The 14,484-nt window shown below is 40.1% G+C and overlaps 1 protein-coding gene across 5 annotated transcripts in view; it reads right to left on the reverse strand.

The window, feature by feature from the left end:
- The window catches only part of TMEM50B (transmembrane protein 50B), a 39,611-nt gene that overhangs the window by 12,437 nt on the left and 12,690 nt on the right, over positions 1–14,484 (reverse strand). For 3 of the 5 annotated variants that reach the window (XM_024239218.3, XM_024239217.3, NM_001133519.1), the window contains 3 exon segments: positions 7,194–7,333; positions 5,418–5,530; positions 3,760–3,827 (listed from right to left, as the gene is read on the reverse strand). In XM_024239218.3, the coding sequence (XP_024094986.1) occupies positions 3,760–3,827; positions 5,418–5,530; positions 7,194–7,292 (280 nt within the window). In that variant the 5' untranslated portion in view covers positions 7,293–7,333. 5 annotated transcript variants of the gene reach the window in all.

Below are 14,484 nucleotides of genomic sequence, written 5' to 3' on the forward strand. Positions count from 1 at the left end.
AATTTGGGAGGCCAAGGTGGGCGAATTGCCTGAGCTCAGGAGTTCGAGATCAGCCTGGGCAACATGGTAAAACCCCATCTCTACTAAAAGAAAAAAAAAATCAGTCGGGCGTGGTGGCGGGGTGCCTGTAGTCCCAGCTATTCAAGAGGCTGAGGCAAGAGAATTGCTTGAACCTGAGAAGCAGAGGTTGCAGTGAGCCAAGATCATGCCACTGCACTCTAGCCTGCACAACAAAGCAAAACTGTTTCCAAAAAAAAAAATACCCTTACCAATTATTTTCCATCATGTCCTTTATTTATGGCTATATACATTAAACTTTCTAATATAATTAAACAAGAAAAAAATTTCTCTTGTAAAGTAAGTATGTCTGAGGGCGTATTAACAAAAAGAGAAAAAAAAGAAAAAAGTATGCTTTTGTTTAGCAAAAAAATAAAACTATAACATTTTCTCTTGTTTGCTTTGGCTACAAGGAAGCTCTGAGTTAAGGTTAATGAACAATTAAAAGCATCCATCTCGTCCCAGGTTCTAAGTACAATGATCATTTTTCTACCTAGTTCCTGTTCTTTTTTATAGTTTTATTATTTAGCTGTTTCATTTATAGTAATTTATTATTTTGATACTTTCCTATTAATTCCTCTGGGAACTAAACAGAGATAGTTTACAAATAAACCACTTAAGCAGTACAAAAGCTTAAGAGTAGCAATACCTGGGCATGACTATAAGACAGTTTGTCCTTAATTTTTGAAGCACTAGACAGAAATTGCACTATATGCACAATATATAAATATAAACTGTACTGTTAATTTTAACAGAATAGGGAATATCATAGAATAAAATATAATAATCACTTAGTAAGGGTAAAAACAATCGGCTTAGGAACCAGACAGACCAAGACAAATACAGGTTCCACTTTTAAGCTAAAAAACTTTGGATAAGTTACAGTGAAACTTCCTATAAAAAACAGATTATAGTGGCCAGGCACAGTGGCTTGCACCAGTAATCCCAACTACCCTGGAGGCTGAGAGGGGAGGATTGCTTGAGCCCAGGAGTTCAAGGCTTTTCTGCGTTATGATCATGCCACTGCACTCTAGCCTGGGCAACAGAGCAAGACCTCATCTCAAAAAAAGATAACAGCAATGTCCGTGGAATATTCTTTAAAGAAAAATGATAGAGTACATTATTGTATGCTCTACATACAACATCTTCACTTGCTAATATATATTATTTTTTCTTTACCTTCCCTCATTCCTGACATTACTGCTGAGGCTGACATACAGGATATGCTAAAAAGTAAGCGTGATCGCATGTGCATACACACACATATTGTGCACTTTAAACTTAGGCTCATCTGTCATTTGTCATTATACCCTCTCGCGAATTCTCCATGGATTCCAGTAGAAGTGAGGTTACAAAATCTACATCAGCATTTAAAGTATCAGGTAGAAGGCTGGGCATGGTGGTTCATGCCTGTAATCCCAGCACTTTGGGAGGCCAAGGCGGGTGCATCACCTGAAGTCAGGAGTTTGACAACAGCCTAGCCAACATGGTGAAACCCAGTTTCTACCAAAAATACAAAAACTAGCCAGGCGTGGTGGTAGGCACCTGTAATCCCAGCTACTCAGGAGGCTGAGGCAGAAGAATTGCTTGAGCCTGGGAGGCGGAGGATGCAGTGAGCTGAGATCGCACCACTGCACTCCAGTCTGGGTGACAGAGCGAGACTCCATCTCAAACAAATACAAAATTAAAAAAATAAAACATCAAGTAGAAAAGAAAGCTAAGCTCTTCACAGCTGCTTTATTTGGTTTAAAAGGCTATGATACTTACTATATGATCCCGTTTATATGAAATCGTAGAAAAGGCAAAGCTACCACCATAGAAAGTAGATCTGTAGTGGCCAGGGGGTGAGGGAAGAGTATTAACTATAAAAAGGGGTATGAGGGAACTTTTTGGGATAATGGAAATGTTCTGTATCATGATTGTAGTGGTAGTTACACAACTGTAACTGTACACATTTGAGCAAACTCATCAAATTGTACACTTTAAATTGGTGGATTCTGGCCAGGCGTGGTGGCTCATGCCTGCAATCCCAGCACTTTGGGAGGCCGATAGCTTGAGACCAGGTGGATAGCTTGAGGCCAGGAGATCAAAACCAGCCTGAACAACGTGGTAAAACCCTGTCTCTACAAAAAATAAATAAATTAGCTGGGCGCAGCAGCATGTGCCTATAATCACAGCTACTTGAGAAACTGAGGCAGGAGGATCACTCGAGCCCAAGCTGTTGAGGCTGCAGTGAGCCAAGATTGTGCCACTGCACTCCAGCCTGGGTGACAGTGAGACTCTGTCTCAAAAAAAATTAATAAAATAATAAATACATTAGTGAATTTTATTATACTTAAATTATATTCAATTAAGCTGACAAAAAGAAAAAATATACACGTGGTACCAAACCAGACAAAGTGACCAAATGGTTCTAGATGGGAAACAAGCATAGCATGGTGGCTAAAAGCATGGGCTCTGGAGACAGACTGTCAGTGTTCAATCCTGGCTTCACCACTTACTTGCTCTGTGACTTTGGACCCATTATTTAAGCCCACTGTACCTTAATTTCTTCATATTATAATGTAATTTTTCTTTTTTTTTGAGACGGAGTTTTGCTCTTGTTGCCCAGACTGGAGTGCAATGAGGTGATCTCGGCTCACTGCAACCTCTGCCTCCCGGGTTCAAGTGATTCTCTTGCCTCAGCCTCCCAAGTAGCTGGGACTACAGAAGTGTGTCACCACGCCTGGCTAATTTTGTATTTTTTTAGTAGAGACGGGGTTTCTCCATGTTGGCAGGGCTGGTCTCGAACTCCTGACCTTAGGTGTTCTACCCGTCTCGGCCTCCCAAAGTGCTGGGATTACAGGCGTGAGCCACTGCGCCCGGCCGTAAATGTTTAAAAAACACAATTGGGCCGGGCTTGGTGGCTCACTCCTGTAATCCCAGCACTTTGGGAGGCCAAGGTGGGTGGATCACCTGAGGTCAGGAGTTTGAGACCAGCCTGATCAACATGGAGAAACCCCATCTCTACTAAAACTACAAAATTAGCCAAGCATGGTGGCACATGCCTGGAATCCCAGCTCTCGGGAGGGTGAGGCAGGAGAATTGCTTGAACCCAGGAGGTGGAGGTTGCGATGAGCCAAAAACACACCACTGCATTCCAGCCTGAGCAAGAAGAGCGAAACTCCGTCTCAAAAAAAAAAAAAAAAAAATTGGATGACAATTCAAATGAATTCAAACTACAAAAACTAATTTAGGTGTAGACAAATAGCATCTTTCTTCTGAACAATTTTGCTGCAGTCTGTGGGTGGCTACTCAGGTGATCAGAAGTGAATGTAAAGACACTGTAGTCCTAGGTTTAATCCCCTAATGTGTTCATTACTTTCCTGTTAATAATCATACTCAGCCATCTTGTAAGTAACATTATTGGTCAACAATTGGGATAATAATAAATCCATCATTAGCACTGGAGTCCAAGATCCATTTGAATAGCAACATTTTTTATCTATATCATGGGCAGTGTAACATGACAAAAACAGTAACTTCTAGCAATAACTTACTTTCTTAAGGATTTGAATAACACTAAAACTTTTTTTTAAAGCCAATAAAAAATATTCTATACAATCATTACCAGTCCTGAATAAAGACTCACAAGAGAGGCTTTTTTTCTGGTGACAAATTTCTATTTTGTCAACACACATTAACAGCTCAAAGTATCTTTACCTGTTCTTCCTAAACAGCCGCTTTCATAGCTATCACCTCTCACCTGAGCATTGGATACAGCATTTATCCTAGAACAGTACAAAATCATCAAAAGAACTTCAGTATTCGTTGTTAAAATACTCAAATATATAACACTTAGATGGAAAACAGATTATTTCATAACTAAAATCAATATCTGAATAATTTAACATATCTTTTAACCTAATAAAAATGCTAGTTGATAGAAATGTTACATTAGTCTTATTTTCATAAAGTACACCCAGAAAACACATTTATTTTAAGAAATTTCTATCACTTGTCTCCAGAGATTATACAAGAGGGGCCAGTTTTCTGGTTTGTCTATTTCACATTTATACATGAATGACTCAGTGCCATCCCATTTCAAGGTTCTCATTATTATCAAGAGTTAAACAGTTTCTCTTTGTGTTAAAAGTCAAGTGATTTTCTATGATCCATTTCTTAAGCTCAGAGAAAATGTAGCTTATGTATAATATGCCCACTTTATTCAGCTTCCCCTTCCATTTTTGTTAGAGCAAGGTACATTAATTAGTAACAGGAATTTCCTTTTTTTAGAAGCCACAATGGATATAAGTAGTTCCATTTTCCACAATACAACCTTTTTAAAACTCCTGGCCAGGTGCAGTGGCTCACACCTGTAATCCCAGCACTTTGAGAGGCCACGGCGGGCAAATCACGAGGTCAGGAGTTTAAGACCAGCCTGGCCAACATGGTGAAACCCCGTCTCTACTAAAAATACAAAAAATTAGCTGGGCGTAGTGGCAGGCACCTGTAATCTCAGCTACCTGGGAGGCTGAGGCAAGGGAATCACTTGAACCCGGGAGGCAGAGGTTGCAGTGAGCCGAGATCACGCCAGTGCGGTCCAGCCCAAACAACAGAGTAAGACTCTGTCTCAAAAACAAAAAAACCCCTGACGGTATAAGGAAATGATGTAATCTTAACGTTTAATATTTTTTAATTGTTAAAAGACATCCATAAAAAGCTTCCAAGCTTTTTTATGAAATGAGGTAACATAAACTTAAAAATAATTTAATAAAAACAAAAGCCACAAACAAATCTCTTTGAGGCCAATCTTGCCTTTTCCTCAAACACTGGCAAACACAGTTAAGTAGCACATTAAAAAAAATAATAATAATACTGCAAGGTAAAAGTTGAGTGTACTACAACACCTACAGATGATTTACTACTAAAAAATGCAGAAACGTAACATGTTTCATGAAATCTCAGAGCCATCAGTTTTAAGATACACCATTAATTTTTAATACTGACAAGAAATAAAAATGTTATCAATTATAATTCTAAGATACCACTGACTGTAAGATGCATCCTGATATTGGGAGGTATTAAAATGCGAAAAAGTAGATCTTGGAACTGACAAAATATGTAACTGACCAGATTAAAAAATATGAGGAAAAAAAAAAATCACAAGATAATCGTTATAGGTGCTAAAAAGATATATGACCAAATCCAACACTCATTCTTGGTTAAAAAAAATCGTAATAAAATGGGAATTATGTATGTATCATGTTAAAAAATAATCTATCGAATAAATTAAAAAGTTATTCAAGAAAGCACTGCACATTAACGGGAAAGCATTTTTAGAAAAATCATCTTGAATAAAGAATTATCCTCATACTTACATGAAGAAAGCCAATGTGGAAAATACACCACATGTGTGAAAGGCATGGTTCAACTGTTCTGGCTTAGGATACACCACAGCTGCATCAATCATTATCCACCAGCCTGTAAAAAACTTAAAACACAGCCCAAGTCACTGAAACATTAAAACTCTTGCTAGCACAATACCTGCTTTTTAACATTCCTTTTGTCCTACAGATCATATAAATGGGCCGGGTGCAGAGGCTCACGCCTGTAATCCCAGCACTTTGGGAGGCCAAGGCAGGTGGATCACTTGAGGTCAGGAGTTCAAGCCTGGCCATCATGGTAAAACCTCATCTCTACTAAAAATACAAGGCCGGGCGCGGTGGCTCACGTCTGTAATCCCAGCACTTTGGGAGGCCAACACGGGCAAATCACCTGAGGTCAGGAGTTTGAGACCAGTCTGGTCAACATGGTGAAACCTCGTTTCTACTAAAAGTACAAAAATTAGCTGGGCATGGTGGCAAGCACCTGTAATCCCAGCTACTCGGGAGGCTGAGGCAGGAGAATCGTTTAAACCCAGGAGGTGGAGGCTGCAATGAGCTGAGATCACGCCACTGCACTCCAGCCTGGACAACAGAACGAGACTGTCTCGAAAACATTCAAATACAAATACAAAAATTAGCTGGGCACGGTGGCATGTGCCCCTAATCCTAGCTACTTGGGAGGCTGAGGCACAAGAATCGCTTGAACCTGGGAAGTCAGAGGCGGAGGCTGCAGTGAGCAGACTGCTTCACAATTATCATTAGTTCTTGCTCTGCTTCATTTCATTTTGTTTTTCTATTGGACTTTAGGTGTAGAACTGTATATTAAAAGAGATGAATTTTTAAAATATAAACAGATAAAGAAATTTGCTTCCAAAAAATGCTGTGGGAGCCAGGAATGGTAGTATGAACCTGTAGTCCCAGCTACCTGGGAGACTGAGGCAGGAAGATTGCTTGAGACCATTAATTTGAAGCTGTAGTATACTAGGATCACACCCATAAATAGCAACTATACTCTAGTAGCTGTACAACATAGCAAGACCTCGTCTCTTTAAAAAAAAAAAAAAAGTGCGGACAGGGAGTGGTTGATGGAATTATAAACCAAGATAGGTCCTGATTTTGGGTTTTTTTTTTTTAAGCTGGATGATAGATACATGGGATAAAGGAGGTGACGGAACCTTTATACCATTCTCTCTATTTTTGTTTTATGCCTGTCATTTTCAATTAAAGTTAAAAAAAATGATGGAAAGAAAATTAAACAATAGTTTCCTTCACAAATGTCTTCCTCTGATGCTCCCCCGATGTTGCAGCTGGGGAAACAGAGATGGTATTTATTCCCTAGAGCTGCTGCAGCGCTTCAGTTCTAATGGAGCCTAAGGTTGTTACTATTATCTGCAGAGTACTGTCACTGTTGTCTGACCTTCAATAAGTCACAACAATAATTTTGGGTTACATCAAATTCTGAGCCTTTAAGGATCTTAAAGTACTTATATATATGTTGTATCAGTAAGTTAAAAATGCTATTGCCTATAATAATTATATTATCACTGGAACTGAAGAAAAGATATTAAGTACATGTTTACAAAGTCAAAATGAATCCAGGGCCTATCATATTCTGCTTGGCAATAGTATCTAGAACTCTGATAATTATCTATACAAAACAGCAGTGAAATAAATAGTTCTGGAAAGCCATTCTCAGTTCAAAGGAACCGGCATTAATTTCCAGGGCAAAAGGTAAGGGATAAATGCCACCAACCAGTCTTTCTCACTTACCAATATACCTGCGACAACAGACGCCACAGCATTTCTTCTCTCACTCCAGTCAATACATTCACATTCTGGCCAACGAAAATTATCTAGGAAGCCTGCCATTTTTACTTCTTAAGCATAAATTTTTCATTAAATGCTGTATCCTACAAACAGAAAGACAAAAACTAATCAACCCAAGAAAATGTTTTCTAAAAGTAAAATATCTTACTCCTTTCTTAAAGCTTTACACACAACTTTACTTTAGGTCCTATTCTACTATAGTTAAGAAAAATTCAATACTTCAACAAGTACCTAACTGAGATGTATACAGGACTATGCTAGGACCCAAGGGGGAGCTTGCTATTTGATAAATGAGCACTACGGTTTTAAACCATGTCTACGAGCTAAGTGCCGCGGTGGCTCACGCCTGTAATTCCAGCACTTTGGGAGGCCAAAGTGGGCAGATCACTTGAGGCCAGGAGTTCAAGACCAGCCTGGCCAATATTATGAAACCCTGTCTCTACTAAAAATATAAAAAATTAACTGGACGTGGTGGCACATGCCTGTAATCACAGCTACTCGGGAGGCTGAGGCACAAGAATTGCTTGAACCTGGAAGGCAGAGATTGCAGTGCAAGATCATGCCATTGCACTCCAGCCTGGGCAACAGAGCAAGACTCTGTCCAAAAATAAATAAATAAATGAAATAAATTAAACATGTCTAAAATATTTGACACTTCTTCCATTGAGAGGTAGATTTATGTCCTACCTTTGAATTTGGGTCAACAATAAAGACTAGTTGACCAGTAGAGTAGAGGAAGTGATGCTATGTAACTTCTGCCATGCCACTTCCAAGATCAGGTCACAGAAGGCAATGGAGCATCTGCCTGGTTCTCTGGAACACTAATGCTTGGGCTACCATGCTGTAAGGAGACCATTTATAGGTGTTCTGACCCACAGTTCCAGCTGAGGTCCCAGCTAACAGCTAGTATTAACTGCCAGACATATGAGTAAAGACACTTGTAGGTAACTGCTATCCAGCTATAGCACCATCCCAAAAGTTTGAGCCTTCCCAGGTAAGGCACCAGATATACGGAGCAGAGATACATCATCCTGGCTATGCCCCTTCCAAATTCCTGACCCATAAAATCTAATAAACATATTGAAATGACCGTTTTAAGCTACAGTGTTTTGGCATTAATCTGTAACGCAGTAAGACATAACTGGAAGAAGGAGAAAAATCATGTGCCTAAATAACAGGAGTGTAGCATACTATTTTTAAAAACAAAGATATTATGTCCACATGAGATGTTTCAAGGCCACCATAAATTCTAGAAAGAAATAAAAAAAAAATTTTGAAAGCACTGGAGAGGGCTGAAAAAACAGGCAGAAATTGAAAGAAACTTCAGCCTTGAAAGAAAGAAAACACAGCCGGATGCGTGGTGGTTCACGCCTGTAATCCCAGCACTTTGGGATGCCGAGGCGGGTGGATCATTTGAGGTCACGAGTTCATGACCAGCCTGGCCAACATGGTGAAATCCCGTCTCTACTAAAAATACAGAAATCTGAGGCAGGAGAATCGCTTGAACCCGGGAGGCAAAGGTTGCGGTGAGCCAAGATTGTGTCACTGCACTCCAGCCTGGGAGACAAAGCGAGACTCTGTCTCAAAAAAAAAAAACAACAACAACAAAACACAAATTGGCCGGGCTCGGTGGCTCACGCCTGTAATCTCGCACTTTGGGAGGCCGAGGCAGGCGGATCACGAGGTCAGGAGATCGAGACCATCCTGGCTAACACAGTGAAACCCCATCTCTACTAAAAATACAAAAAAAAATTAGCCAGGCGTGATGGCAGGTGCCTGTAGTCCCAGCTACTTGGGAGGCTGAGGCAGGAGAATGGCATGAACCCAGGAGGTGGGGCTTGCAGTGAGCCACTGCACTCCAGCCTGGGCAACAGAGCGAGACTCCACCTCAAAAAAAAAAAAAAAAAAAAAAAAAAAAAAATTCAGCCAGGCATGGTAGCATGCACCTGTAATCCCAGCTACTCAGGAGGCTGAAACAGGAGAATTGTTTGATCCTGGGAGGCAGAGATTGCGGTGAGCCAAGATCACACCACTGCACTCCAGCCTGGGCAACAGAGTGAGACTCCCTCTCAAAGGAAAAAAAGAAAGAAAACACAGTAAGTGGGATCAGCTGTTCCCCTTAGGAACCCCCTTAAACTCCCACTCCCAGCCCAGGGAGTCCCCTTGGCACAAAGTGGCCACAGTGGCAAGCAAAAAGCCACAGTCTTCTTGGCTTGAGATGCCAGAAGATGGGAGTTCAGGACCACTATAACAGCTGGAAATTGAAGGGGGACATCTCGGAAAGGGGTAAGTCACAAAGAGAGCCCCAAACACTTTAATATAAGGGAGACATTTTGGAATTTTCATTCCACCAAGTCAGGGAGGATCAGTAAACACCTTGGGGACATATCTTAACAAAATATACAACCAAGTCTCCACAATTTTAAGGTGATCAGCCAATATTTTAACTGCCTGTTACAACAAAAAGCAATACTTTTCAGATGAAGATAACGAAATTGACTCATATTATTCACAATGTTCAATATATACTAAAAAAAAATACTAGACATGCAAAGAACCAGGAAAATGTGATCTATTTTTAAGGAGGAAAAAGAACAGTCAATAGAAATAAATCCCAAAATGACTCAGATACTGAAATTAGCAGACAAGGACTTTAAAGCACCCATTATAATAATCATATTCAAAGACTTACAGGAAAACATGGTCAAAATAACTGAACCAATGGAGAATCTTAGTAGAGAAAAGGAAACTATTTTTTCAAAAAAGAATCAGGAGCCAATGTGATGGCTTGCACCTGTAATCCCAGCTACTCAGAAGGCCGAGGCAGGAAGATTGCTTGAGGCCAGGACTTCAAGCCCAGCCCAGGCAACATAGCAAGACCCTGTCTCTAAAAAATAAATTAAAATGTAAAAAGATTCAAATGAAAATTCTAGGGGCTGGACACAGTGGCTCATGCCTGTAATCCCAGCACTTTGGGAGGCCGAGGCAGGTGGATCACGAGGTCAGGAGATCGAGACCATCCTGGCTAACACGGTGAAACCCCGTCTTTACTAAAAATACAAAAAATTAGCCAGGCGTGGTGGTGGGTGCCTGTAGTCCCAGCTACTCGGGAGGCTGAGGCAGGAGAACGGCGAGAACCCAGGAGGCGGAGCTTGCAGTGAGCCGAGATCTCGCCACTGCATTCCAGCCTGGGCGACAGAGCGAGACTCCTTTAAAAAAAAAAAAAAAAGAAAGAAAATTCTAGAACTGCAAATTACAATGTTTGAACTTAAAAATTAAATGGACCAGGCAGGATGGCTCATGCCTGTAATCCCAGCACTTTGGGAGGCCGAGGCGGGCGGATCATGAGGTCAAGAGATCGAGACCATCCTGGCCAACATGGTGAAACCCTGTCTCCACTAAAAATACAAAAACTTAGCTGGGCATGGTGGCGGGCACCTGTAATCCTAGCTACTCAGGAGGCTAAGGCAGTAGAATTGCCTGAACCCAGGAGGCGGAGGTTGCAGTGAGCCAAGATTGCACCACTGCACTCCAGTCAGGCAACACAGCAAGATTCCATCTAAAAAAATAAATAAATAAATAAATAAATAAATGAACTCAATCACAGATTAGCTACAGTAGAAGGACAGTAAACTTAAACATCAAAAGAAATTATCCAATTTAGAGACCTGAGGAACAATACTAAGTGGTCTAAAATATATGTAATTAAAGTTACCAGAAGAAGAAAAGACAGAATGAGAAAGAAAAAAATTTTGAAAAAATAATAGATGGGCTGGGCACAATGGCTCACACCTGTAATCCAAGCACTTTGGGAGGCTGAGGCAGGTGGATCACCTGAGGTCAGGAGTTCGAGACCAGCCTGGCCAACATGGTGAAACCCCGTCACTACTAAAAATACAAAACTGGGTGTGATGGCGCATGCCTGTAATCCCAGCTACTTGGGAGGCTGAGGCAGAAGGATCACTTGAACCTGGGAGGCGGAGGTTGCAGTGAGCCAAGATCACACCATTCATTGCATTCCAGCCTGGGCAACAAGAACAAAATTCCATCTCAAAAAAAAAAAAAGAATAAGGCAAAATTTCTCAAATTTGGTGAAAAATATTAACTTACAAATCCAAAAAGCTCAGCAAACTCCAAGGAGGATAAATACAAAGAAAACATCATAATCAAACTGCTGAAAACCAGAGATACAGAGAAACTCTTGAAACAGTCTTATGGGGGGAAAAAATCAATACAACATATACAGAGATAGAACAACAGGAATGATGGCTGACTTCTAACCAGAACAAAGGATGCTAGAAGACACAGGAATGACATTGTTAATAATGCTTTAAGAAAAAAAAGAAATCAGGCCAGGTGTGGTGGCTCATGCCTGTAATCCCAACACTTTGGAGACTGAGGTGGGCAGACTGCTTTGAGGCCAGGAGTTCAAGACCAGCCTGGGCAACATGGAGAAACCCCATCTCTACTAAAAATAATAAAATTAGCTGGGCATGGTGGCCCTTACCTGTAGACCCAGCTACTCAGGAGGCTGAGGCACGAGAATCGCTTGAACCCAGGAGCTGGAGGTTGCAGTGAGCCGAGATCACACCACTGCACTCCAGCCTGGGCAAAAAAGTGAGACTTCGTCTCGGAAAAAAAAAAAATCTATCCCAAATTCTATACCCAGCAAAAATATTCTCCAAAAATGAGGATGACCAAGCATGGTGGTGTGCACTTGTAGTCTCAGCTACTCAGGAGGCTGAGATGGAAGGATCACTTGTGCCCAGAAGTTCGAGGTTACAGTGAGCTATGATGGGTGACGACAGAGTGAGACCTTGTCTCAAAAAAAAAACACAAGAAGGTGACAGCAATTCTACTCCTATCTAACTACCCAAGAGAAACGAAAACATATCTTCACAATAGCTTGTTCATAGCAGCATTATTCATAATTGCCACGGAGTGGAAGCAACCAAACATACATCAACAAATGGATAAATGAAACACAGCACATCCATACAATGGAATACAAATTCAGCAACAAAAAGGAAAGAGGTTCCTACTGATAGATGCTACATGAACGAACCTCAAAAACTGACTAAGTAAAAGACAGAAGACCATATATTGTATGATTCCATTTACAGGAAACATCCAGAATAGGCAAATCTATAGACATAAACCGGATTAGTGGTTGTCCAGGGATGGGGAGAAGAAAGATATGAAGTGACTGCAAAAGGCCACAAGATTCTAAAACTAGATTGTGGCAATGACTGCACAGCTCTGTAAATACTAAAAATCACTCAACTGTACACTTAAAACAGGTGAATGTTAGAGTATATATACTGTATCTAAACAAAGCTGTGTTTTTTGGGGGGCAGGGGAGGGGTTTTTTTTGTTTGTTTTTTTAAGAGAGACAGGGTTTCACCCAGTTGTCCAAGCTGGTCTTAAACTCCTGCCTCAGCCTCCCAAAATGCTGAGATTACAGGTGAGCGCCACCATTCCCAGCCAGTTTTCTTTTTTTTAATATGAGTAAAATAAACGTACTTCCAGGTAAACAAAAATTGAGATAATTCATCACCAAACCTGCACTGAAAGAAATGCTAAAGGGAATTCTTCAATCTGAAGGGAATGATACCCGATGAAACTGAGACCTACAAGAAAAACTGAAGAGGCCAGGTGCCATGGCTAACACTTGTAATCCCAGCACTTTGGGAGGCCAAGGTGGGTGGATTACCTGAGGTCAGGAGTTTGAGACCAGCCTAGCCAACATGATGAAACCCTGTCTCTAATAAAAATACAAAAAAATTAGCCAGGCGTGGTAGTGGGCGCTTGTAATCCCAGCTACTTGGGAGGCTGAGCCAGGAGAATCACTTGGACCCGGGAGACGGAGGTTGCAGTGAGCCAAGATCGTGCCATTGCACTCCAGCCTGGGCAACAGGAGCGAAACTCCGTCACCAAAAAAAAAAAAAAAAAAGAAAGACAACAATTTAAAGCAAAAATTAGAATACTGTACAGAATGTCCACAAAGATAAATTTCTTTCTAAACAGTATGTCAGTTATGTTTTCAAATAATATCATTAAATATGGTTTTAGGTAAAATACCTCTAAATTTAAAGCAGTGAGTCCAACTGTTAATCTGAAAAAAGTACAATAAATATATTACAGAAGGTCCAAACACTGAAAACACAGACTGGGAGACAATATTTACAAAATGATTATCTGGCAAAGGACTTGTCCTTGAATATATAAAGAACTCCTAAACATTAATAATAAAAAGACAAAGTATAGGCAATAAAAAGTATACGAGACTTGAACAGACAATTCATGACCAATAAGCACTGAAAAAGATGTTCAACATCATTTAGTCAACAGGAAAATGCAAATTAATGAAAGATATCTCACACCTACTATAATAGTTAAACTTACAAAGATTGACAACACCAAATGTCAGTGAGGATGTAGAACAAATAAAATTCTCACAACACGTTTCTGATGGCAGTTTTATAAGGTTAAAAATAAATCTCCCTAAAACTCAATAATTTCATTCCTAGGTGTTTACCCAAGGGAAGTAAAAACATCCACACATACAAAAAGGTTTGTACAGGAAAGCTTATAGCAGTTTTATTCATAATAGTGCAAAACAGAAACAACCTAAATGTTCATCAGTAGAAGATGGTAAAACAAATTATGTCTGTTCACACAATGGAATACTACTAAGCAACAGAAAAAAATATGAACCAATACATATTTTAAATCTCATATAAAAAAATCTCAAAAACATGACGAGTAAAAGAAGGCAGATACAGAAGAGTATATACTATATGACTCCATTTAAACGAACTTTAAGAAGAGGTAAAACTAATCAATAGTCACAAAAATCAAAACAGTGGCTACAAGGGGAGAGGACCGACTAGAAGGAACTTTTTGGGGTGAATGGAAATATTCAATATCTTGATTGGGATAGTGGTTATGCAAGTAAATACACTTATCAAGTCACTGAAGTGTACACTTAAGATCTGTCTGTACAGATCTTAAAATTTTAAATTTTTTATCATTTAGCTATGCTTTAGTTACACTAAAGTATTATTCTGAATGCAATATGAACACATTTTATCAAGATATTCTACAGACAAGTTAATGAATTATTATAAAAGATTAAGTAATAACTGGTTAAATGCAAGTATGGGCCAGGCATGGTGGCTCATGCCTGTAATCCCAGCACTTTGGGGGGCCGAGGTGGGTGGATCACGAGGTC

Source organism: Pongo abelii, chromosome 22 (genome assembly GCF_028885655.2).
Source record: "Pongo abelii isolate AG06213 chromosome 22, NHGRI_mPonAbe1-v2.0_pri, whole genome shotgun sequence".
Lineage (NCBI taxonomy): Eukaryota > Metazoa > Chordata > Mammalia > Primates > Hominidae > Pongo > Pongo abelii.